Raw genomic sequence first — 26,709 nt, forward strand, 5'->3', positions numbered from 1 at the left:
AAAACCTTTTCTTTAATCACATAGTGGCCTCATTGTTTTACTCTAAGGCAGAAAACAAACAGAGTCATCATAAATAAAACACTGACATGGAATATAAGACAAACCCAGGCCAGACAGTTTGCTAAAAAGTTTATGAAAAGTGCATCTGGCTGGCTCAGGACTCCCTGAGTAAGGTAGACATTCTCCCACACACCTCTTGGCTATTTAGCCACTCATGAGAAAATCTGAAATACAGGCTGCCTTTCTCATTTTAAAGGTATTGCATTTACATGTCACTTGCTGTGTGAGGTAGGAACCAGTTTCTAGGGGCTGGATCTGGGCCTCACCTCCTTATTGTTGCCCCTCCATTTGCTATGCAAAAAGAGATTTAAGTGCAAAACAAAGCTTTAGCTGTCTATGAAAGTGAACTCCTGTTTATTTTCAATCACAATTCATCAGCTGATTGTAAAGGACACTTCTCATGATTTTCACCCTCAAACCAATAAGAGCCACAAAAAACTAGATGTAACATTTTTCCCCCCATCAAAGGATACCTTTGAAAAAGGGGCACTTAAGCACTAGAAGAAAACCGTGTGTTCAGGTTATCTAATTCAAAGCTCCATGAAGTTTCTGTTTTGTAACTGAACCCTGCCTGGAGTAAATTCTTAATTGAAAAATAGCAGCGACTCAAAAGTGCATAAATTACAAACTTCATCAATAAATTAAGGACATGGATGTGCTGCATCTAACTATCCTCCTAACACTCCCACCATCCTTTTCTTTTTACAATGACATGGAAAATCAGAGCAAAGGTACTACTATGTCAAAACTAAAACTAATCTAAAATCTTTGGTAGATTTCTTTCTGAGATAAGGCAACTTGTCTTTTACCAAAATCCAAAAGATATACAGAATGACTGGAAGTAGCCCAATAACAAGGCAACCCCTCCTACACCACCAAGCCTTAAACATAGGTTTTTCCATTCATATGTAGACTTGTAATTCAGGGTGTGAGTTTTCAAGAAATGCCAAGCATCTCATTCCCAGGGATGCTGATTATTGAAGAGCTTGCACAGTAGGAAGGCTGGGGAGAGATCCAGTCCTGGGCAGTGGGGAAGGCAGGATGCTTCAGCAGAATATTCAGCTATATTGGTGCAGCTGTGGGACTTGCAGTTTCTTTCATGTCTCATACAGACTCCTGTGAGTCCTGCATTCAGAGCCTAAGCAGTCCACTGGCCATTTGAAAACTACAGGTGATATTTTGGATCCCCACATTGAAGGCCTTGGCTCTAAAGGACCTCCTCCACCAACACTCCATGAGAGGTTGTGCACAGAAATAGGAAAAGTGCTGAACCAGTGTGTAAGGATTGCATTTACTCTGAAGTTCTTATTGGGACTGTTCTTTAATATGAAATTACTCTTCATCCTCATAAGGCATTCATATTCAGGATCATATTCATTCATGGCAGAGATGAATCCATCAGTGAAGTATCAGTAATCACTTGCTTTGCAGTGAGATGGTTTCAGCTGGCTGGCACGCCCTTGGAAAAGCGTGATGTTTCTTCATCAAAAAAGGTAGTTCCCAGTTCATTTGTGGCATTTTTTTTTTCCTTTAGAACAAATTTAAATGCTATATTTATTTCTAGTGAGATTGTTCATGGGGGCACACTTAAAAAAAAAAAAAACAGTTTGGGTAGAGCTTGTGTTTCTGCATCTTAAGCATACTATGTGTTGAACAGAGTAGATCTAGAAGACAACAGATACAGAGGTAGCAGCACAATGTTGTGATGAAGCACTTCCACAATAGCAACTTCAAGCAACTTGAACTTCACAGAATCCACAAAAACATTCCTGTTTAAAATGTGCTTTACAATAAGAACATCAAGCTTTTCTCTTTCCCCTTCTAACCTACTGCAAGCACAGAAATCCTCCTTTTCTTTAACTAGGACCTAACCTCAGTCCTGCTGATCCACTTTTAGTTACCAAGGCCACAGAGTAAGGTGAGCCAGGTTCTCAGCTGGAGTCAGTGCAGAAGATAGTCCGTAACAAGAATAATCATCAAGGGTCCACTTTGCTAGAAACACAGCTGTGACAGCATTTGCTTCATTGGAGAGGAAAATTGCCCGTGGCTGAAGAAAAATTTCTTTTTTTCCCTTTTTTTTCCACTGGAAAATGTTTGCATTTATAAAGCAGGTAAATTGGTAGCTTTTAAACATAATTTTAATGATGCCAGTTCATAATTTCTGGTAAGGGAGAAAGTTTCACAGCTCGAAGATGAGGCAGACAATTTCATACATTTAGCATGAATTCAGAAGGGGTTAGCGTCTCTGACAGCAAAGATAGCGCTTGCTGTGGACTAAGGTTGCTTCAACCAAAATTACATAGGAATATATCTACTAAAAAATAACCTTTCAGAATTACAGACAAATATGAGATACATGTAATCTATGTAGTTAAATCCATTTTTTACTTTGGAATTAGATGCCTGTTTTTGTGGTAATCCAGTCACGGAAATAAGTCACTCGTGTGTAAACTCCAGGTTTATTTGGCTTGGCACATTCATCTCCCCAGCTCACTATTCCCACGAGGTACCACATCAGTCTAGAGTCTGGAGTAACCAGTGGTCCCCCAGAGTCCCCCTAGAAAAAGAGGAGGGGGAAAAAATATTTAATTGATCAGAAGAGAAAATACAATTCTCTCCATAGACAGGAGTGCCTGTCCTATAAGAGAAGTTAACAAGCAGTATTTCAAGAGAAACCATTTGTGCAGAATCCAGGCTGTTTCTGAAACTTGAGTCAGAAGTCTGTGGCATTTTCTTGTTTGCCAGGCCACCTCCTGACCTCTGTTTTGGTAAAAAAACCTAACAAAAAGCTTCTGTTCTGTTTTGTGATAACACTGCTTCCCACCTGCCTTGTCTTCTTCCTAGTACAGGGTATGGAAACACCAGTATAGGCAGCAACCTAAGAGAGCATGAACCTTTTTTTTAACATGTTTTAATAGGAATTGCTATTCTTAAAATAAACAATTTTAGTCACTTTCAGCAATAACATTTAAAAATGAGCTTAGATCTCCTTTTTGCTTTGAGCTTTGATCAAGAACTTGGTCTTCTAGTTAGATGATATCTCCTTAAGGTATTATCCACTTTCCAAGGCTCAAATTTGATACTGTTAATAGTATGACATGGTAATAATAATTAAACTGGAAACCTTACAGACTGAGAGGCAATCCTCACACAACAGACCAAATTCCCCAACTTTCACCAAATTATTTACTGAACTAAACAGCAGTTGCACCCTTCTGCTTAGGTCTTTTCTGTGCTGAGCCAGGAACAGAGGAATGAGCTTCCCAGGCTTACTCTGAAGGGAGTTTGTCTTTGGGCAAAAATCAGTAGGACTGGGATTAAGGGAAGAGTCTGTATTAAATCAGCACTTTAAGAGTAAATTGTCTAAAAATAACATAAATAGAAGTTATTTTTTTTAAAGTTAACACTATGGAAATATTTTTTTTCTGGTAACTTAACATTCCTAACCTTCTTCCTTCTCATCTCTACAGATGTCTGATGTTAGCTACTTAAAATATTTAATTTTTAGCTCATAATTAGTATAACAGCATTTAGTGCTAAATGATGTGTACTAAATGCTATTTCACTTTACACCTAAATTCCTGTTTGAATGGAGCCTATTTAAAGGACTAATACACTGTCCATTAAGATGTGGTCAACCAGATACTGCAGTCAGCTTTAAAATAGTTTTCCTTTCTAATTTTCAGTTACAATTACCTGACAAGCATCTACTCCTCCTTCCAAGTATCCCGCACACAACATCCTAGGTGTTATGTCCCCATCATACACTTCTTTTCTGTTGCAAGTATCTGAGTCAATAAGTTTCACTGTTGCCTCCTGAAGAGCATTTGGGGCTGGACCTGAAAGAAAGTACAATTTGGGTATTTATCAACATAATTACTTTGCAGTAGTTAATATACAGGAGGAGTGTTTAATGTCCTCTTGTGGAGGACCAGCTTGACTTGGTTTAATGTGGGGGTTTTGCTTGTTGATCTGCCTAGGTCAGGCTCTTAAGGAGAAAGTACATAGAATCACAGACTCACTTAGGAACCATTGAGACTGAAGTAATGATCACATGGCACACAGTGCCTTAAGTGTAAAGGCACTTAAGGCATATATTTTACACATGTTCCATAACACAAATTCCATGTTCCATGGAACACAAATTACCTAGCAATTTGAGCAGATGATACAAAATAAAGACATCTTGATTCCATTGCTAAATGTACTCTTAGTGTGGTCTGGTGAGAGTGTAAGCTTGGGTAATTCACAGCTCACTCTGCACATTTACCTGAAAGCTCACAGTTATCTGTAGCTTCTGACTAGTGCTGGCAAAATAGTTTTTTAGGTTCTATATAAGCACGTGCATGGCTGGACTACCTGTCTTAAGAATTTACAATACAAAATGGAAAGGCTGGGAAAACAGAAGAGTCTTCTTTTTTTTGCTCCAGTGGACTGTAGTTCTGTCTTTATCCACTCAAGTTTTAGAAAAAGAAACTGATGCCTACAACTAAACAAACCTAGGCTTGCTGTAATATCGCATGAGGCTACAGAAGTCATATCAGTTCACTCAGAGCTGCTGTTTACGGCCCATGCAGGTCACCTGGCAGACTCAGAACTCACCATCATTGGTGAGAGCTCCCCAGCCTGTGATGACAGCGTAAATATTGTAGGGAAAGGTCTGAGATGGCTCTGGCAGACAGACCCGGTGTATGCTGCTCGTGAACTCCACGCGCTTGGAGAGCTGCACTAGCGCAATGTCGTAGTCGTGCTCTGGGTACAGGTACTTCTCATGAATAATAATTGTCTTGACTGATCGCTTCAAGCTTGGTGGCTTCAAAAGAGCTCCAAAAGTAGCAGTCCACTTCTGAGGGTGAGTCATGCTGAAGAAGGTAAGAGTGCTATAAGTATTTTGCTGTAAATATATGTTTGGGACTTTAAATTTGTACTGTAAAACTCTTTCAAGCTAGCTCCATACTAGACAGTTATGGCATCTGTCACTTTCCATAACAGAACTGTGGGCTGCTGCTAGAAGAGGGCACTCCTGCATTCCATCCTCAGCCATAGTCTTGTACTCCTCCCCTGTTCCTTGTCCCTTATCTAACCATTGTGTGGCCATAGGGTGTCATCAAATCCAAAAGCTCTTCTGCTGTAAACTCTTCATTTCCCTCACTCTTTTTGCACATTGATAATCTGTTCCACTAACTGTTCCATCTTAAAGTACCTTGCAGCTTCACAGTTGCCATGCTTTAAACAAAAAATGCTGGGAGTGCATGGGTGAGCAGAGGGGCGGGAACATGGGATGGTAGCTGTTGGTAGCAGTCTGCAGTGGCAGCAACCCCATTGTAACACGAAGGCATTCATTTAAGAAATGTAAAATATAACAGGAAACAAATACTCCACCATTTCACTCACCTTGCCTTTTCTTCACTTTTTTGGTCAGTACGCCAAGTGACTATTGATTATTACTCATAAATTGCCAGTTCTGCTCCTGAGGGCCAGTCTTTAATTTCTCATTGAAACATCCAGCTGATGGGCCTACTTAACTCTGACTTTTCTCTTCCAAAATTGTTTGTCTGGGAAAGAGTCAGGGGTGTGGTGCAAATCTGCAAAACCACACAGCTTGATACAGAAGGGGCACATTCTGCTGCAGATTCTAAGGTGGGAACTTACTCTCTGAAGCAGTGAGCTGCAGACACCAGCCACGTGTTGCTGATGAGCGTTGCACCACAGCGATGGATGTTGTTGTACTGCAGACTGGCCTGCCACGGCCAGTCCCCGGTCTCTGCAGAGGACAATCCACCAACGATTCGCAGCGATGAGGATTTTGTCATGGACTTGACTGATCTGTTCTGCCGTAACCCACAGACTGTCAGAAAGGACAAAGACAGTATTAGCTATTCTTTTGTTTAGGAAATCCTGCGAATGGCTGTGGAAAACATATGAAAAATTCCACACCACCTATGTTCTGTAAAAATGTATTGACATCAACAAGAAAACATAGCTTCCACCAGTGCCCCCAAATCCGAGCTCCTCATGCACAACCCATGCACAACTGACTATCATGGAAAGCCATGATGGTCAAACATTCAGGCTTTGCTGTGTGAGCAGCCTGACTCAGGAATCAAAACCTTCACCACGCACCCAAGACAATTCCCAAAAAGAGGCATTGCCAACTTTAATGTCTCAGGTAATTTCTCATAGGATAAAATATGAAAAAGGCAAAACCTGGAATCGGAATGATCTAAGTCCTGGGGTTTTACCATGCATGCACACAGATTACATCAGCAAGATGTCACCTGGAGACAGACAACTGATCACTGCAGTCTGCAAGTGGACCTGGAGAGGCACTTCAAGCAAAGAGCATCACACTACTCCAACCAGAGATGACAAAAGGCATGGATACCTCCAGCATGGTATGCATCCATGACACAAAATGAGCATTTTTATCCAAACCCAGAGAGAAGTTGAAATATCCATAGTTTCAGCTATTAAACTCAAGATATTCAGGAGCAGCCGAAGCTCCTGTATAGCTTTAGAAACTTCCTCAATGAACAGACCTACTTCAGCCGTCTTCTCCCATCCAAACAGCATCAAATCCATCCTACCTGGACCAAGACCCACTAGTTTTCATCCAGGTCCCAGTTTCAGCTAGACATTAGGAAAGTTGACACACAGGACTATCCCAATTAATTGAAAAAGAAACAGGGATGAGAATTATTTGCATAGTGATCACACAGTCCAAACCATTGCTGCATGGCTCATCTCCCAGACAGTGACCTGGGAGGGGGCCAAAACAGAACTTGGTAATTCATCACTGAGGAGCTGCCAGCTCCAGGGCCCTTGAAGTCCTCAGAAGTTAAAAACTGGAGCCACAGAGAGTGTTATCTCATCCCTTTCATGCTAGGATCTGCACAACATTATGCTAACAGTACTTCATGGTCAAAAGTGGCAGGAATACTACAGCAGACTGAAAGCTGTTCATAAATTTAGAAAAAGAAAGAAAAGTTACACCACATTGAGGAGTTTGTGAGCTCAGTGTAGAGTCTGCCCTCTTCTGATATTTAAAACCAAAATGAAGGAAATCAGTGAAACCTGTCCAAAAGTTTTGTGTAAAAGACAAACTTCAGAATATACCATAGTTCACAAGACTGTCTGAACAAACAATTTTCCCTCCTGAAAGCTCTTTGTAATCCTCAGTAACCGGTCCTAAAACTGCACAATCCTATCAACCACCTGAGCAGTCAATGTTCAAAACACAGGGAATAAACTCCGTTCTATCAGTGTCCCAGAACACCAGCACCTACATCAGACCCAAAAAGTGATGTAATTTAATCTTCAATTGTTTGCCAGCTTATTGCTAAGCACCTGATCAAACCTTCTAAGAGTTAAAAGAAACACAACTTGTAAGCAAAGATAGCTTTTATGACTATCTTATCTCCAAGCAAGCTGACCTCTTTCTCTGAAAACTTAAAAAACATCTCTAAAACAAGGTCTCTCTATCTAACCCCTACAGCAATGCGTTGAGAAGACCAGTCACATTTCCATATATTTCCATGAGGAACAATTTTCTGCTGTCAGCCATTCCAAATTCCAGAACATTTCGATTATAATCACAGGCTGATGTAACTTCTGTACTTTTCCTTGTGGTACCTCTCTCCTTTCAATGGGTGCTAAAGAAAATTACAAAGTTACAATTTCTGAGAGTACAAGGTTACATTCATTAGACAGAAGGATGAGAAAAGGCTCTTAAGGGCCCGGAAAAGTGCTCAGAGACTCTTGACGCTAATTTTAAAAGCTGGAGATGAGATTTCTGCTGTTTAAAAAAAGCCTCACTTACTGTCATTGAAGATGGCTTCTGCTCTTACTGGCTCCACATCTGAAACAAAGAAACAAACAATCAGGGTAAGGCCAGGCTAGCACAGACAAGGTTCCCCATCCTCATGGTCATCCCTCTGACAGCTGTTTGAGCACAGGGCACACAGGAGGCATGGCTGTGGGAGCTGCTGGAGAAACCAGGGTAGCTCATATCTGCTCATGTTCATGTGCTGGCTGCTGGCCCCCTCTGCAGTGTTGTCTGAGGACCAGGCTCTCATCCAGCCCATCTTGCTGGCCCTCAGTGTTTCTGGAGGGGAGTATGGACAAAACAAATCTTGTATTACTCAAGATCTACAATTTTGTTGGGGAGAAATTGTTATGGTGGAAATTTTTGAAGCTCCTCTTTTTTGCAAAAAAAAAAAAAAATCAACAGTTCACATATTACATCCAAGAGAGGGCCAGAGAAGATCTGGTACTCTGTACCCTCTTCAAGATCAGAAGGCACTCACTTCACTGCAGCAATGGAAGCTTACAATAGCAGTGGCTCACTCTCCTTTCTCCTATCTTATTGGTACACTAATATCACTAAAATAGATAGTTCATAGCAATTTATTGCATGGCACGGCAGGTGCTTGCAATACGTTCCCTCCTTTAACACCCATATTGTATGTTCACTGAAAATATGGCATGCCCATGCTGACAATAGCAAGCATTGGCTCAGGGTTTAAATCTATCCCTTTTCTTCCAGAATGCTGTTTTTCACTAGAGCTACCACTGTAGTTTCCAGCATTCAAAACCACTTTTAAATATTACAAATTAAAAAAAAATCATAATTTCAATATAGTTTTTTATTTATATAGTGATTCTGTACTGGTGTCAACAACTTCATATATTGTGTCTGGATAGGCTTTCTCAGCAAATCCCTATCCTTATCCAATTCTTTCCTTTCTCTTTACTGCTACACAGAATAATATGCTAGTTTTGAGCCAAACCCACACCAAGTCAGGAGGAGTCCCTTTTGAATGCAAAGGGCTCTGGCTCACACTTGTCACCTGTTGGGTTTGTATCTCATGTGTTTTGCATGCAGGCTTGACACTCCCTCAGGTATGCTGGGTGAATTGTCTGTTTGCAATCCACGAGTACCAGATACGTGCTCACTCATTTCTTAATGTGACAGTAAGCAGATTGTGATAGAATAAAGGAAACAAGCAGAACTGCAGTACATGTACAGCTTGTCTGCAGGGAATGTTACAGACCAAAGGCAGTGCTAGGGCTGCCATGTGTGTGTGCAACCACTGCTTTATTTTATAAAGATGGGAGATTAGTTAAAGTTGGACATTTATATAGCAGCACAATCTATTCACTGTAGAAGGAACTGAACTCTTATTCACTATGAACAGGAACTGTTCACATGATGAAGATAATTACATTTCACTGGTAGGCAGGACACAACTTCCAAGATCCTCTTTCAAATAAAAATGCTCATTTTCTCAATTCATATGAAAAAAGGAAGAAAACATTAAAAATACACTATTTTGCATTTCATTAACACTAGTTGTATTCTGTGAATTTCCCTGGATTATATGGTTGGGTTCTCCTAGAACCCTTACATCAAAATGGAATAACACCACAGAGCAAAAGCTAGGTCAGCAGAGGGATTCAGCGGTGGTGTAAACATTACTGTTTGCTAAATTGTACTAAGGCTTTGGCCACTTCCCCTGTACATTTATATTGGCTAGAAGTGCTTTGAAAAATCTAGCCCTACTTGTTTCTTTCAACTATGATGAGCCAGTGTTTTCCTAGAAATTCATACAACCTTCAGAACTAGTTCATCATTTGAGTCACACCACTACTTTATAAACTGGTAAGAAACCAACAAATGTAATTCACAATGAAAGAGGACCTTTTGCCTTTAAGTGCAATACTGACAACAATGTTTTTTAGCTTTTCTCTGGGTGGAGAGACATTTACCTCATCATTCATAATTATAAAGCCTGCAGCCAATTATTATCACTTACATTATGTTGCAAAGCTCATTGAGAAGACAAAAGGAGCAACCAGCTTGTTCAAGTGCAGTGCCGGAAGCAATTCAGTTGGCATGTTCCCACTGCATCGAGTTTTGCTGTGAGTCACAGGTGCTCTGCAAGGCACCTGCATCTATCTCTGTCTGCCTTTTTATCAGGCACCTAGAAGAAAGTACAAACCTCACATGGCCAAAATTTTACCCATTGCTTCCAGTTGGATCAACTTCTGTGTAATTGGAGAAACAAGCCTTCCACACACACACTGCCAGTCTGTACAGCTCTGAATGTCGGCATGTCTTATATCACTACTGTGCAACTGCTATACTCTCCTACCCATCCCCTGCTGAAGGAAAAAGGCCAGTGATACTCTGTTTTAATTACTGTTAGCAAATTCAGTGCTGTATTCACTAGGGTAGGGTCCCAAACACAGAGCACATGCACATGTTTGGAAAACTGAAGTAACTGACCCTATTTTCAGATAAGCTGAGCTCACAGTAGATCAAAAGCAGGGAACACTCTGGGTTACATGTTACCACTGAAAATAAAGTTCCTTACTGGTTTACCTTGCTAGGGGCTTGCCTTCATTTGCTACCAGCTTCATATTTTGGCCTGTTGAAGAGCACAGATGTTCATATTGTGCCAGCCTATATGTTGCAAGCCCTGCCTTGAAGCAGTCACTTGTAAGGCACGAGAGAAAATTTCGCTGCCCTGCTCATTTACTAGTTGCCCTAGTTGTTTGCACTACCAAGAAAAAGCGTCAATTAGTAACAATTAAAGTGTCATATCTTTTCCCAACCACATATGGCTGCAAAAGTAGTTGTTTGTGCCACATTTAGGAAAAGAGTGTTCAAGCTTCTACTGTAAACAAGTTCATCTTGAACCTGCATTGAATACCTGTAAAATGGAAATTGCTAATGAATTCAAGCTTGCTTAACTTTAATGATAAAAAGTATGTTTAAATTAAAATGGCAGCAATCTATTGAAATGCAGCTTAGGATTTCCATCTCTTAGAAGAGGGCTCTGTTCTCCAACTGGAGAAGCAATTTTGTTAATATAGTTGTTTTTTATATTTATTAAACAAAATAACTCTAAAACACACTTAAATTCTTAATTTCTAATTAACTTATTTAAGGCTAATAAATAATCAGTAAAGAACTCGTTTACTCCTCAACATATGTGTCTGAGCAAACTTGGAAGGAAATGCTCATAGCTAACTGCAGAGTGAATGGGACATCTTATCTGTGAGGGGTTCAGAGATTCCTATGGAAAAATGTGCTCACTTTGCTACATCTCTAAATACTGTCAGTGTCACTGCATCAGAGGAACCAGTCGTGTGCGCACCGCCTCATTTCATTTTATCCACAGAGTTCAGTGTTTATGTTAAAAGGAAAAGATCTGACAGAACTCTATGATGTAAGAGCAGACATTAAATTGACATAGCAGAAGCAAGGCAACCAATTGAATTATTTGGGATATTATGCACTTTCAGCATAGAAAGGGCCAGAGATGGCTGCAAAATTAAAGATGATACATGCTTTAAAAATCTGATGCAGTTTTACCCAATGACATAATTTTTCACAGGTGCTGATTCATAAAAGAAACTTGATTTTTCTTTATAGGTGTCTACACTTGCAGATTTTCTAGATGTGAAAACAGAACTTCTAGTCTCAAAAGCAAACTGCATGTTCCATCCTCTACTATATCAAGTTCCCGCATCTTGCTGGTCTAAGATGTTTTTTCACACAGAGAAGGTAAGGTAGAGATTATCTTAAAAGGGATATAAATGGAGGAAATGAAAGAGTATGTGCTTCAATACTTTTAACACATTCTTGGAAATGCATTTGAAGCACAAGTTTGGGAAATGCACCAGGGAGCAGAGACAGCATTTTTCCCACTGTCCTTCACCCAGTTATAATAACAATTTTCTTGAAAGGTGTGAGAATTACAATCCTCAGCTACATCAGAAACAGAGGCCTCACCCAGACTTATGCAGGGTAGCAGCTGCACATGCAGACAGAAAGAGGATCACTGGCAAGTTTGAGTAGGTCACCAAACTGGGCAGCTGAGAGCAATGTCACAGAGTGCATGTCCTGCAGTGCAGACAGAGGTGGGGCTAATAGCTCTACCCTAATGCTCTTTAATTACAGTGAAGACCACAAAGGTCTGAAGTACTGGGGGAAATGGGAATGAGAGCACTGAACAGTACATTCAGTTGTGTTCCAAAAACTGTACCTTAACGGAACTGCAGGAGTTTCCTGAAAGATGACAAAACATGAGCTCTAGGTTTAGCAGGAAAGGCATGCTGTTGTGTGGTTACATAGTTCATACATCCTAAAATGTGTCTCCAATAACCTTCCAATATTTTCACTGCTCTCAACAGGAATTACCTCTCCAGATTTATGCACCCTTGTAGAAGTAGCAAAACATGGCTTAGATACAGGTGATGCAATTCTCATTCCTTCAACCGAGTAGAGTAACCTGATAGAGACACAACTACTGCTTTGTGCCTCTAATTGTCCCTGTCACCCAGCTGTTCCCTCCCTGCTGGCATTCACTGCCCCTGTCCTCACATCTGTCACTCACTCCACTGTCCCCCATCAGCATCTTGATCCTGTCTATGAGGCAGACATAGGTCCGTACCTCACAGCTCCATCTGGTTGTCCTGCAGCCTGAGGAGGGATCTGCTATGTACAGTTCTGTAGCAGGCATCAAAATAGATATGATTTTTAGCATTACTTTTCTTCCTGACCTACACTCATGCCTGAGCTGCAATCAATGTCTTACTACAGTAAAGGCAGCCCAATTGCTCTCAACCTCTGCAGACAAGGGAGGGAAAAACCAAGGTTTGAGTGAGAAAATCAATTAAATTCATGTATCTGGGTCATGAGAAGAGAGGTCAAGATGACTTTGTGCTTAATGCCTTTATCACAAGCATATCCTTGCAAAATACTAATTTTAAAATACATTTCAGTCCCTCCCATTTCAATCATTCTCTCTAGACTCTTACTGAAATGTACCACCTTGTGCCAAACTAGTGACCTCAAAGTGCAGGAATATCAGATCTCCACTGTCTCCCAATGTACAGGTGTATGTTCAGTTCCACTCTCCAGAGATGCTGTTGTGGCTGATAAAGGGCAACTATCCAGACTGCTCCATACATTATTTGACATGGAACATTCCTCATCAACCCTGTCAGACACTCCTCTGCATGACTCCCACAGAAGACTCGATAAAGAAGTAAGAATCTGTCTGCCAGGTTCTGTACTTTGTAGTTGTTAGGAGCTTTAGCAAGCCCCAGATTCCAGATGAACAGAAACAATAACAGTTGGCTTGTTGATCAAAACCAATTCATGACTCATTATTCATGGTCAAAACCTTTGGCTGTGCAACAGATGGGAATCCTTCCTACTCACTTTGAACAGTGCCAGTGATCTTGCAACCAGCTTCTTTCTGACATCAGAAGTACATTCCCAAAAATACATTTTGGGATACCTCCAACCTACCTGACAAAGGGAAATAGTCTGGCAAGCTGCTCTACACTTTACTTTATACGGATCCAGACTGTCAGGTGATTCTACTTCTAACCAAGAAACCCTCAGGAAAATAAATCAGCCTTGTAGGAGAACTCTTTGTTGCCAGAACTATACAGAAGGCAAACTGCAACATCTTCTTTCAGTGCCAGTGGAAAAGCAAGTCCTAACATGGGTGTTTCCAAGCCATTTGACACTTTGATATCTTACTTTGATTGTTCTTGCACTGCTCTTCAGGGAAGGTTTGCTTAGTTCTTCTCTGAAAATTTGGCTTCTAGTGGGGTTTGTACACCAGTGCAAAGAATTCTATCAGTTCTTATTTTCTATCAAAATCAGACGGAATGTGTGGATGTAAACCATCCTTGACCAGGGGACTCTGATGTCTAGCTAAATAAGAAAGCAGGAACTCCAGTAATAATACATTTGAAGCTACTCTGACAAAAATGTATTTTTGCAGTCCTATGTAAAGAACATCTACAGTTTAGTGACAGAAAAACCAGAGACAGTATTATGTTGTTTTCCTTGAAGTTCTGCACATTTTCTATTTTCTCACATATGTATGATCAAGCTTTTCTCTATTTTAGGAAAAAAAAAAAACTAAGAAAATATTGTCAGTGTAGACTTTATCCCCTCTTTATTCCCAGTCCTCAGGAATGCAGAGGTAAAGCAAGTTCTACCCCTGGTCTGGCAGACTTCTTAATGTTGTAGTGCTGCCCTGAACTGCAGCTTGAATGTCCCAAGTGTAGCACCCAGTTTGGAGGAGTTTGTTGGAGCTGATTCTCAAGGCAAATACTTGTGAGTGAAGCGCAGGTTGAGACATGGTGTTGAACAACAAGGTGATTATTTCAGGGGAGGAAGACTTAAGGAGGTATCCTTTATCAGACTCCCCCTAGCATGTGATATAAATAAGTGCCTGACCTGGATTTGTTCAACTACTGAGCTATGCTTAGCTAAAGTGTGCTATATCATGGCCCCTAAATTAAAATATTTTGATAAGGTGGTTACAAAGAACAGGTTAATGATTTTTTACAAGCCATTATGAAAATGTAATTCTGAAAATGCCTTAGGATAAATAAGGATTCCAGCTGGCAAAAAGGTAAAATGAAGCAATATTTAGAAAGGTGCCTGCAGAGCATGGAAAAAATCTAGGGCTTCTTAGGTTTTATGGTTTAAATACTAATAGTGGACAAGATATTTCAGGAGGGGAGAGAAAAGTAGAAAAGGCAAAACCTAGATTCTTCTCTGGACCTCTAGGATCTGTTGAAAATTGTCACTTCTCCCTGGTGTGAGGAATGACTTTTATAAATTGAGACCAGCACCTCCTCTAAAAGCACTGGAGTTCTCCATTCTATGCTCTTCTCCTGAGTCCACCTGAAATGGCAACACCATTCAGGATCTGGCCTATGCTTCATACCACTGCTGAAATCCTATTAGCAAAAAAGATCAAAAATTTTTTTGGACAGCCTTTTATTGTTGTCTCTTAGAAATGCCAAGGTATTGTTTATGTTCCTTTGTGTCACTCATAGCCCTTGCACAATGCTAGTCCTGTAATGAGTATCTGACCTGTGCAGTCAGTGTTTTATTGTTAGGCTGGGAGAGCCAAGAAAAGCAGCACAAAGTTTGTCACACAACTTGGATAAAGTAATATAGATGCCATCTCTTCGTGAGACTATTTAATGAAAACATTGCAATTCAATTGCATTAGCCAATTTTTTAATTAGCTATTAGTGCATTGCTGTAACATTCCTGGTGCAGTTCAAGGTCAACTAAACCAATTTTGATTTGCTTCCCACATTTTCCAGACTGAATAAGAGCAGCTTGACTTGATAAGATCACAGTCCTTTTTTAACAATAATTTGTGTACTCTGTCCAATTTTATCCTTTATGTAAAGCATCAAATTAAAGTGAAGATTCAAAATTCACCAACTCATCACCCAACTGTGTAAACAAAAACAAATCTCTTCAAATCTCTCTGATACCCACACAGTATTTTTATCTGGGAGAATTTACATGTGCACTTTGTTGAACAGGAGCTACTGCCATATAAACAACACTGCAGGGAAATGGTGAGTACTTGCCCAGAGGGATGTCACCTATCATCCTGAGCCATTCCAAAGGGGAAGGCTGGCCCATCAAGAAACAATGGGAGTGTGACAGCTCATATTTGAGTTTCATTGCATTACCACAATGCAAATATGTGCCCAGTTCAAGCACCAAGAGGAGGAACAAGAAGTTGCTCCTGCTCATTTCTGAGTGGGAGGAAGTCTGGATCCATCCAGTATGGAATCTAGCCCAGGTTTCCTGTTCTCTACATACAGCTGTCTAACCTCTGCAGATTTATGCTGGTTCAAGTAGTCTAGTGTGGAACAGCAAGCAGCAAGCACTCACCCTATTACTGTACTGTCACCCCTGCACTTAGGAGCAAGCAGTTCTGCAAAAACAAATGGAGCAAGTATCTGTCCTTAGCTGTCAACCAGCAACTCATCCTTGAAAAGTTTGACACATAGAAAAATTGCTATATATAACTGAAGCCAAGACAGAGACAAAATTCTAAGCCTGCACAAAAATTCTGTAGCTGAACCAAAGGGTAGAAGGTAGTCTAATGCAGTTAATGGTCATATCCTGCAGATTTATGTCTGCTTTGTGAAAAGGGAAAATCTCTACCTGAGAAGTCATGTAGATAAGAACATTATGCCTTTCTTTCCCTTTCCTCTGGGAAATCTGCAAGGATTTTGATCTTCACACCAAATATTATTTTTTTCAGTGTATTGGTTCTTTCCCCTTGTCATCTGTATATACTTCCTGCACTTTCAAGCTCCATGACAGTAACATAAAGTTGGTACTGCAGTTTGGAGGAAGGCTGAGGCTGTACTAAGAAACCACAAACTGCTCCCAGTTATCCATATTTAAGATTTTTGTTTAAGATTTAGAGGGGATTCAGACACAGTAACATCAAAAGCTATCATCAAAATGAAAAAAAAACCAAGTCCCATCAATCAGAAAATGGAAATAATTACTTTTAAAAGAAATGTGACATACTTACTTGAGATGGAAGAAGATCGGACATTTATCCGCAGAGGCCCTGTGTATCTTTTCAGGCCCCTCCGTAAGATCTTCCCAACTCTTTCCCGCAGTGCTTCTCTAGAATCCGTAGCGGAGAACCAGAATGTGAGCAAAGCCTCTGCCATCACACCATCAGTATCTGGGCTATGAACCAATGAAAGAGTCTCGTTACCTCCAGCCCACTTCTGCATTTCTTAGCTTTTATCTTAGCTCCTCTAGCAATGGCAATGTAACATAAAAGATTAGATACATTTTCAAGCATTGGTGAGAAGGAATTTCCAAAAGAAATCCAAGAATGCTGAATGGTCAAATGCATCATAGGCTAGAAGGCAGCATGATGCTTTCTGTAAACAAATGGCCAGACCAATTTTATAATAGAGTCTGAAAAGCAGGCGCTGACTATATGCCTGAGACAGAAGAGAGGAAGGAATGAATTTGATTGCAATGAAAAGCTGGATAAACAGCACTTGGAAACACGAGATAGGTGGTTAACAGTATCTACACAGACCTTTCAATGGCCCTCTACATACACAGAATAAAAATTTACAATCATCATCATCAAAAAGGTACTTGGATCTTTTTGGGACATGGGAAGAGACCACACAACCTAATTCCACCACAGCACCCTCTTGGAGAATGTTCCTAATAGCCTCAGGTTGTGCAACAATAAATGAAACTTGGCAGCATGCCCACAGCATATTTATTGAAGTCAAAGAGATGGATCTCAAAAGGGCCTTTAACACCTCATTGAAAAGTGCAAGCAGCACACACATTGAGACACACAGTTCCACAATTTTAATGTAAGATCAGAGGAAAGAAAAGGGAGAAAAGTCTTGTAACAGGTTGAATTCACCTGGTAGTTGTATTTCATTTTCCTTAAAGCATCAGATACTGCAAGAGGTGGGATGATAGACTACAAACATCAAACTGACTAATCTGGCATAGTAAATCTTGCTCTGTACTTGCAGATGTCTTATCCCTGGTCATCACAAAGGGAAGGTAAGAGCTTGCACCAGGAACCTTCTCTCCTGTGTCTCCTCCCACCTGAACCAAGAAGCAATGAGACACAAGCCACAACAGATGAAATCACAGTTACTTTATACAGGGGGAGAACTTAAAGCAGGTTTCTCTTTCTTTGGATAGGAAAGGAAAAGAGAAAATCTCCTAGTTATATATCACTGTCTAGGGAATTTGTAATTACATAAAGGAAAACTAGAAGACGGACAGCTTATCCAGAACTCATGCAAGCAGGCTTTAATCTATGAAGGGAACATGTGCAAAATTGAAACAGACATTCCTGATATTGCCAGTGAAGGGAAAGAAAAGGCCATATGCTTTAAGCACACCAAGGCATGCCAAGTGGTTCGTAGGTAAGCAGAAAGACACACTCCTTGCCTCAAGGATCTCATAATTGAGACTGAGAAGTTGTATATGAACTTTTCAACAGACTGTCTTTTCAATTTGTTCCAACTTCAGCATGATTGCCACTTCGTTTATTTTCCAGATATTATCTGATCCAACTGTGGGTGTTGCTCTGCATTTCTGAGGTGTTCCCTCACCTCTCCCCCCACTCCTCTTCCTGTGCTAAGCTACACTGGAATTACCATATCAACTCTTGCAAGCAAACCACACCTCTCGAAACCCTCAGGTAAGTACTGCCCACCCTGATTCACTTATTATATAGCAGAGATCCAGAGCCAAGGACACCTCTTCAAGATTAGCATTGTCTTTCTCAGTGAGCAGTGGGCATTATTATTAGTGCATTGCTTATACTGAGCCAAAAAATACACACAGTCCTTTCCAAGTAAATTCACAACCATGACCCTGCTCAAAAGAACTTGCAGTCTGAGTCCTTGAAGAGGCATAAAGAGTGTATATCTGAAAAAGCAAACAAGCTTTGGCGCATGCAAATCTTGCATCCAACACAGCAAACATCACAAGTACCTCAGTCTGTCCTTGGGAAAAAGAAGTAATGAAAAATACCACCTATCCCTACATATTGGCCTATCAGATCCCTAAATTACTCTGCCTATGCTTGCAGCACTCTAGACAGTATCAAAAATATCCTTAAAGCTTGTATGTAACTGGGGATTAAGCTAAGGCCGAGGAAGAGGCAGGTTGTCACAAACCATGTAAGAACAAAAAAGGAGTACATTCAGCACCTTAGATCTTAGTCTTGTAGCTTTAGTCTATGATTATGAAGACATTCAAGGTTTCTTTGCAAAGTGTTGGGCACTGTCACTCAGGAGCAAGATCTTAGTACTACAAGAGACAGTTATGTAAAAAGATAATTTTCAGCACTTAACAGTGGTTAAAAAAATCAAATTAAATATTATGTATTATTGGCAGTTGAACAGAGAGTAAAAGAGGAAAAAAAGCTCCACATTGCTCAACTATGGGTCTGACCCCATCATCTCAAAAAAGCAGGAACAGCAGACCTGAGAGATGTATGGAATGGGATGATAAGAAACAGTTTGAAATGCAAAGAATGTTGAGTAGACTGGGATTTTCAACTGAAAAATGAAAAATTAAAAAAGAGTGGCTCTTATTGAATACAAGAGAGAAAATGTGATGGGAATGTCCAGTATCAGTAAATGCACGGAGAGGAGGGGTAGGGGTAGTGATCAACTTATTATCATCTGTTTCAGCACAAGAGCTAGGGGTCATTGAATGATCTAAAGAAGGTGGTTCTTCTCAAGTTTCTCCTTCCTAAAGGACTGAGGTGCACGGATTTCAAGAGCCCAGGAGACAACAGACAAGTCCTTGGGAAATAATGCCACCGAGGGCTGCTAAACAAACCACAGCCACTTCAAGAACTCCCAAGTGGTAAATACCTGGAGGCAGGGAGCGTACCAAGAAGCGGTTACCACAGCTCTGTTGTGCTGCTACTGTTTCCTGGGCACCTACTTATGCCCATTCTTAGAGCCACAATGATAAGTGGGACTTTCTGGGCCAGCACAGGTTTTACTTGACAAGCCCAGCACAATAGCAATGCTAGAAATGACATCTGCATTACAGTGTAAGAAATAGTTTTGAAAATCCTTTTTGGTTTTAGATAGCTTTAGTTATCTCTGCTTTAATGACTAAAGCTTGTTCAGGATCTGAACACAAACTTGTTGGAATTTGGACTGACTGAAGGGTATCTTCTGCATTAAGATCCAAAGGAGAGCAAGGTTCAGAACTAGATTATGCTCAGTTAGGGATTATGCTCTGGTTTTACACACAATACACTTTACCGAATCAAATCTAGCTGGGCTTGGTGTACATTTAATTTTATCTCAGCTGCGTGCATTTATTATAATCTCACATACCTCACTCTGATTAAGCGTGAACGGATGTATTTTTTCCTTAAAATGGAATTGTAAAATGTCTTGTCGATCTGTTGAAAAAAGAAAAATATAAGATAACAACAAAAAAGGAGGGAAGCGGACATATAGCTGGAAGGAGCATTCAGAAAACAGCATTCAGTAACAAACTCACAGCTTACAGAGCCAAGAAACATAGAGCAGCCCAGCCTCTAGATAATATTTGTCCCAGATATTTTATAATCATTTCCCCTTTGACCTAAGGCATATCATAAAAAAGCAAGCTCATTTTTCTAAATGTCCTATGGCTACATCAGTGTGCCACTGCAGTGCTGTCTCATCCACGCCCAGGCATAATGAGAAATACATGAACATCCTTGGAACACACTGCTGCACTCTTCCAAAGCACAGCTTCCTGAAGACTGCCCACAGAACGGATACAGCATGCTGTGCTCTGCAATGCACTCAGCCTCTCTTGTAGGGGTCCTTTCTGACACAGCATTTACCCTTGGTCTTACAGAAATCTATAGCAAAGCCACCAATAATTTCAAATTATTATTGGATTATCATGTTCCCCTATCACCCTTGTGATTTTCCACATGCTTGGACAATCATCAAGCAATTCTCATCGGAAACTGGAAATCCAGGACTCCTAAGGAATCGATCCCCAAGTAACATCTTTACCAGTTCCTGCTCAACTACATCCTGTCAGGATGTCATCTCAAGATTGCAGGATCAGTCTGAGACAGCTCAGTGTGATATAACATGGCATGAAATTCTGCCAGGAATGGCTTGGGATCGCCGAAGGATTGAGAAATAGCAGAGTCACTGGTGAGTTATGCAGCAACTCCTCCTACCAGCAAGACCCAGTAAATTGAACATATCCTGTAAACATCAAATGCATTACAGGAAAAACTGCACATAAATGCTTTACAACATCACGTAAGCTTTTTTTTTTTTTCGTTTTTAGCCCTTAAAGGCAGTCTATTTTAGCCAAGTCTCAAGATGTTCTGTTTTCCAAAGGAAAGAAAAAAAATAATGGTTCTCAAACTATTCATAAGTTGAAATATGTCAGATACAGAAACAAGCATGTAAGCGTGAAATCTGGGGGTGATTCCTCCCAAGGAACACAAACCCCCTATTTTCCAGCCTTGGCTGTCACAATATGAAGCTTCATGGCATTGCACAGGGATATTGAAGCAGTATAATTATAAGGTGAAAACTGCACAATGATTATTTTAAGGTGATATTAAGCACACATTAGTAAGGAAAAAAAGGAAACATTTTTAATGGTCATTCATTTAGCTGATGTTTTACCTTGCTCTTACTGGCAGTTATCTGCAATTAGTTTGACATTTGGAACAGACAAAATTCTATGGAAAAAAGCCATCTCCACTGCAACAAGCTGCTGTAGATATGCAGAATGCATTTAATCCTCTCACTTTGCAGATTGCCAGCTGCTACTATTGCATTTTATGATGCATCCAATTAAAAAGAGTTTTATTTCCTATAACTCTGCATCCTGTCCCACCACAACCTCCCCTGGTTATTGGAAGCAATTTCCTTAGACAAAAAGGGAGCTTTTTTGCTTTTTTTTTTTTTTTCTTAATGATAACATTTGCTTATCATTTCTGTCACAGTGTTAACTGCTGCACCAGTGATTGTGTAAGCAGAAGCATGTGGCTGAGCAGCACTGCCAGCTTTCTGGCATGCCATGGCATGTGCTATCTTCAGCTGCCTTGTCCTTGAGAACTTTTGAGATCTTTGGGACAGGGACTTTTTTGAGGAGTGCTTTGCAATCAAAAGAGAGCCTTGAGCTGGGCTGAGCCCCACCTCAAGCTGCTGCATTGCTAACAAGCACAGTGAAAGCAGAGGGACTTTCAGCTTGGGAGTGAAGAGGGCAGGAATTCACAATCCCTTGCAAGAGAGGGTTGTGTCCATTTGACATTCCCAAATCCTTTATCTCCTCCTGACAGCTGGATTTTCAAGATACCTTACTGTCTCAGATGTCAAGTGGTTTTACTACACTTTCCACCTGCACTTCCGCAGCAGATACAGAGATCCCTACTTCTATCACCCCTTCTCTTGTGTATCTTTGTTACAGCCTAAGCAGCTTGTGTGATTGTGGTTTTTGTACTCCAAACATGTTCAGCTTTCTCCTTTTCTCCTCAGCCTGGACTGCTTCCAAGATGTTCCATTCAGTCTGATTCGGAACACCATGTGCTGCAGCATAGACAAAGACTTCCAGTGGTGGCTCACAAAACTTTTGTTTGTGCTTTTAACAAAAAGAATCTATGGAGTCCAAACACAACTAAACTATCAGCAACAGACACTGTTTTCAGAACATTCAATCCAGAAGGCGTGTTAGTTAATTTTCATGGGGAGAACAGGAAGCATATGATTTAAAATTATACCAAATCCGTGTTACTTCCATCCTCTTTCACACTTTCATATCTGAATGAGAAAGTAGACACCTTTTCCATTACACACTGTCACTAACTTTCCCACCCTTAAGTGTTGCCTTAGCACTACATCAACTACATCACCCACAGACAAAAAAATAACTGAAGGGTGGCTTTGTTTTCAGTGAACCTTGCAGGGCATTTAACACCTTCAAATGTGAGCTAATATTTTTTACTTTTGCAAACTACTGTGTTGTATCATGAAAGAAGCCCTAGCCAAACCTCTGCACTGTGGTCTACCACTCACCTTCTGATGAATTCATTTGGCAAATATGACCCAAACCTCTTCTTTCCTTCAACTATGATTCTGGTAACCTGAATTATTAAACATAATTTTTATATTCATACAGAGTTTATATAAGAGGAGAGTATGTAGGAAGATGCCATCAGATAAAAACTTTCAGAGATTAATGTTCTGCCTTATATTTTTACAGTTCTTTTTTTGGTGCAGCCTTTCACACACCAAGCTGAAAACATTTCTCTCCAGCCTGCTAATAGCTTTCTTTTCAGCTTGAGTCACAGCCTTTGGAGCAAAAGCAACTAGGACTTTGTCCAGTGACTAGGTGTGACCTGGTCCTGTTTGCGAGAAGCATTTAAACTCATTTTAAATGTTTTGCTTTAATTACAGCCCCTCAAAAGTGACACTGTCATGACCAGATCCCTTAAATTCACCACTGTTTAAGTGCATCTCACTGTTTTTTCTGGCCCTTATCTAGCAACAGCTCAACTGCTACAGCTGTTGCTGCAGGCAAGGTCTATGTGCATTCTGAACCAAGTGCCAAGTTCTGCTCCTTTCAAGTAAGAAGCATTTTCCTGACAGTCTTTATTTAGAAAATGACATTTCTAATTTCCTCGGTTTAATTTCATATTCTCCTAACTTTTTACTACACTTCTCTCTATGCAGAACAATTTTCTTAGACAAACTGGACTTTGTTCCTGAGTGCTGGTCCATCCAATACAGTAACAAATAGTGGCTAGCACCGAAGATGCATTAAGAGGGCAAAACATTCCCACCTGTACAAACCCAGACATAAAGGAAATTCTTCCTTGTTCCTTGTAGCCAGAAGTTGTTTTATACTTTGATGAACAAGACTTCTTTTCCTATTCTGTCTCCAGATCTCATCATCATACTCTTTTTCTTGTGTCGTACCATGCTCAACCTTCTAAGGCCCATGAGCAATCTACTATAATCTTCATGATTCTTTTTTTAAAAATCTTTGTGATTTCAGAGTCTCACAATATGTCCTTCCTCCCTGGGGCCCAAAAAATACCCAAGCTCTGGAACAAGGTCACTACAGGGATCCCATTGCTCCAGGGTAGTAGGAGCTGACATGAGCTGGTCTTTCCCAGATGTGTGGCTGTGTCTGGAAGTGCCCCAGCAAGGCTGGCTGTGTCAAGCCTTCGCTTTCTCCCACCACACACTGCTCTGCCACCACACACTGGGTCACAAGGTTTACCAAAATGTTCTCTTAAATCTAGTTTGGCAGAACTCTCCTCAGGAATATTTGCTGAATGCACTGAGTTGTTTGCATGGGATGTTCCAAAGCATTCATTAGACATGGGAGCACAAAGCCTCTAATTGCTCAATAGTATTGCTTTTTTGCCTGCTGCCAGTTTAGTCCTTCAACAGCTATCCTCGTACCACATTCTTCCTCTTACCTCAGTAGCTACTTAGGATGTAAAGCCTATATTTAAAGCTTTTTGACCATAAATAGAAATTGCAACATACCACTTGATTCAGTGACTCTCCCCAGTTTACAGTTCAACATGCTGAGACCCCTAGAGCAGACCATAATACAAATCCAGTAGCTGCTCCTTTGAGAACCTGACATTTTTACTGCCCTGATTTCAACTAAGGGGTTGAGAGAGGACACAAGGAGAAAGACTGTCAGGGACAGCAAAAAAAAGAATGTGGCACTGTTCCAAACCAGGATGTGGACGTCACACTCTCCTTGGAAGCAGACATTCCAATTACTACCACAGCCCTACAGCCACAGTCCTTGCCTGAGGTGAGGAAAACAGACCTGAAGGAGAGCAAGTGCCCCCTTGCCTCCAGCAAACCAGAGGATCAGAAACCTGTCCACCAGAAACCACACACACACAAGGACAGCAGGTCTCACAGTGGGCAAGAGCTGTGTGATCCCAAACATCAGCAAATGGCATCACAAACTCCTCACAGGGTTTAAGCTAACAGGGCTGCTATAGCTGAGGGGTGAGTAAGCACTGCCTGACTGCACTGAAATAAGGAGCTCAGCTGGATGCTTCCCAGAGGCCACATCTGCAAAAGAGGAATTATTTTCTAAACTAATTGTAGTTCCTAAAAAGATTGGTCTTTCGGATAAAAGAAATTAAGAGGACTAATACATGGGATAACGTCAGGATTTAAAGTACCATGCTTATGCTTGGTGCAACCAATTTCAAAGGCATGTAATGACATGAATGTTTCATTATAGTTATGTGTATTAGTGACAGCTGGAATTAGGGTCACCTAAGTATTCTCATTCCTACTCCCTGCTTTCAATTATCCATAATTAGCTCCCTAAAACTTTCACACTGCTATTAAAATTTTGTCCACTTAGGGGGGCGATTTCCAGCTTTGGGAGAGAAAATCAGGTTTGGTGAGAAAGGCATCCGTGCCAATATCCAGAGAAGGGCTTTGTGGTTGGGGATTTTCTTCTTCCCAAAATAACACACTTTCCCCAGGAAAATTACTACATGCATTCTGGGGTTTTTTTAAACAATACTTAAAGGTAAGGAGCTGAAATACAAGAGCAAATACCTCTTAGGAAAATAAAAGTTTTGTGAAATCTGAGGAAAATTGTTGGTTATGTATTCAGCTTACAAGTGCCCAAATACCACCAACCACACAACTTCAGTATTGAATTTAGTTTCCCCCTTTGGACAACACCATGATCTAAGCAGCCACTCTCTTGATCAGCCAGATTTTGATCACTGGTTTGCATCTTGAATCACTTCATTGATATAATTACTTGCAAACAATGCAGTAATTCTGGATTGTGAGTCTATAATTAAGATAAGGTTCTACCCTTAATCACACACACTATCGATAGCAGTGCTTTGCTTCACTTTGAATTCCTTTTTCCCCATCCATTCTCTTTGTGCACATTTTAGAGCTTTTTATCATGCACACTGGATCAGTACTAAAGTTACTTGTTTATTGGGAGTGAAGTGTCTTATGATTTTTCTGCATTTGTACATGCATATTACAGCTTCTGCTTTGATGAACCAAGAAAAAAAGTGAAAAAGAAAAATCAACTTGCATGCCTTTTACTTGAGAAAATTTTATTATATTAGTAAGTCAAAAATGAAAGAAGTTGAAGGATCAGTGAATTTACATGGGAAAAAAGTTGGATATTAGGCATATTTTTGATAACTAACTATTTAATCTTTAAAAATCATGAAATTTAAGTAGAACTCACTGAAAGTTTGAGGTCTTAGAGGTGATGAAAAGTACTAAGCCATAGGCCCATGTGTTACACTGCATCAACTCACACCAGCATTTAAAAGTGCTTTATATTTTCTTCAGAATTTTGTTTCCTGTGCTAGTTTTTCCTGTGCTAGTTTTTCCTGTTTCCATATGACCCATGGAAACAGGAAAAACTGGAAACAAAATTAAAAAGCAAGAAAGTATGGCAGTTTTTAAATCTCTGCATTATATACCTACACCCGTTGTCTTTTTCTTCTTTTAATTTCAATAGGAACTTTTAAAAACAGCATCCCAAGTGAGATGCAGGTGTTTGCTGTGAGTTATTTCCTCTCTCTGAGTACAGCATTTCACCTATCTCTTTAGGGCCACACCTGTATATATACATACTGACAGTCAAGTGTGCTGCCAACCTCTAATTCCAGAGCTAAACAAACATGTTGCCAGGCTCTCATCTTGGCCACTGATCCACTGCTGTTTCCCTCTTAGCTGAATTACCATGGAAAATCCTTTCTGCTTTGTTTCTAGCCCCAGCCACCCATAGAGGGCACCCCGATTGTACCACGCTAGTCCAAGGACAATGCTTCCTATTTGTGAGAATCATTCCCTTAAAACTAAGGTTATGAAGCGGAAGTTGTCAAATCCCCTAAATTTATTTTGGTACTTTTCATCTCAAAATGTTCCTTAAATAACTTTTTTTACATAGATAAAAGATTTTTTTCTCTGATTTTACAAGATTGTTTTTCAGAAAAAAAAAAAAAGAGACTTTGTTTAAAAGTCTCTGAAAAGCTATATTTAAAAAGCTTAATTATTCTGCCTTTTGTTCTAAAGATGCCTTTGTAAATAAAATTGCCTTTAGTGATGAACAAGAAAATCTTTAATTAAAGTTCTACTCTTTTCACCTCATATTGGTACTATGTAATTACTTGAGGGAGCACATATAAAACCTAGGAATGCTTGAGACTTAGGTTTTAGATTTTGGGATCTTTATCCATAAACACTATCAAATCTCTTTTGAAATTT

The 26,709-nt window shown here is 40.2% G+C and overlaps 1 protein-coding gene across 1 annotated transcript in view; it reads right to left on the bottom strand.

The window, feature by feature from the left end:
- Positions 1–2,455: 2,455 nt before the first annotated feature.
- The window catches only part of LOC118686343 (transmembrane protease serine 11E-like), a 39,374-nt gene continuing 15,120 nt past the window's right edge, over positions 2,456–26,709 (bottom strand). Inside the window, exons 4-10 of the mRNA XM_036382518.1 lie at positions 19,786–19,853; positions 16,455–16,618; positions 7,880–7,918; positions 5,713–5,908; positions 4,663–4,922; positions 3,757–3,899; positions 2,456–2,617 (exon numbers count right to left, since the gene is read on the bottom strand). Of these exons, the coding sequence (XP_036238411.1) occupies positions 2,456–2,617; positions 3,757–3,899; positions 4,663–4,922; positions 5,713–5,908; positions 7,880–7,918; positions 16,455–16,618; positions 19,786–19,853 (1,032 nt within the window). The remainder of the gene's footprint in view (positions 2,618–3,756; positions 3,900–4,662; positions 4,923–5,712; positions 5,909–7,879; positions 7,919–16,454; positions 16,619–19,785; positions 19,854–26,709) is intronic.

Source organism: Molothrus ater, chromosome 4, assembly GCF_012460135.2.
Source record: "Molothrus ater isolate BHLD 08-10-18 breed brown headed cowbird chromosome 4, BPBGC_Mater_1.1, whole genome shotgun sequence".
Classification (NCBI taxonomy): domain Eukaryota; kingdom Metazoa; phylum Chordata; class Aves; order Passeriformes; family Icteridae; genus Molothrus; species Molothrus ater.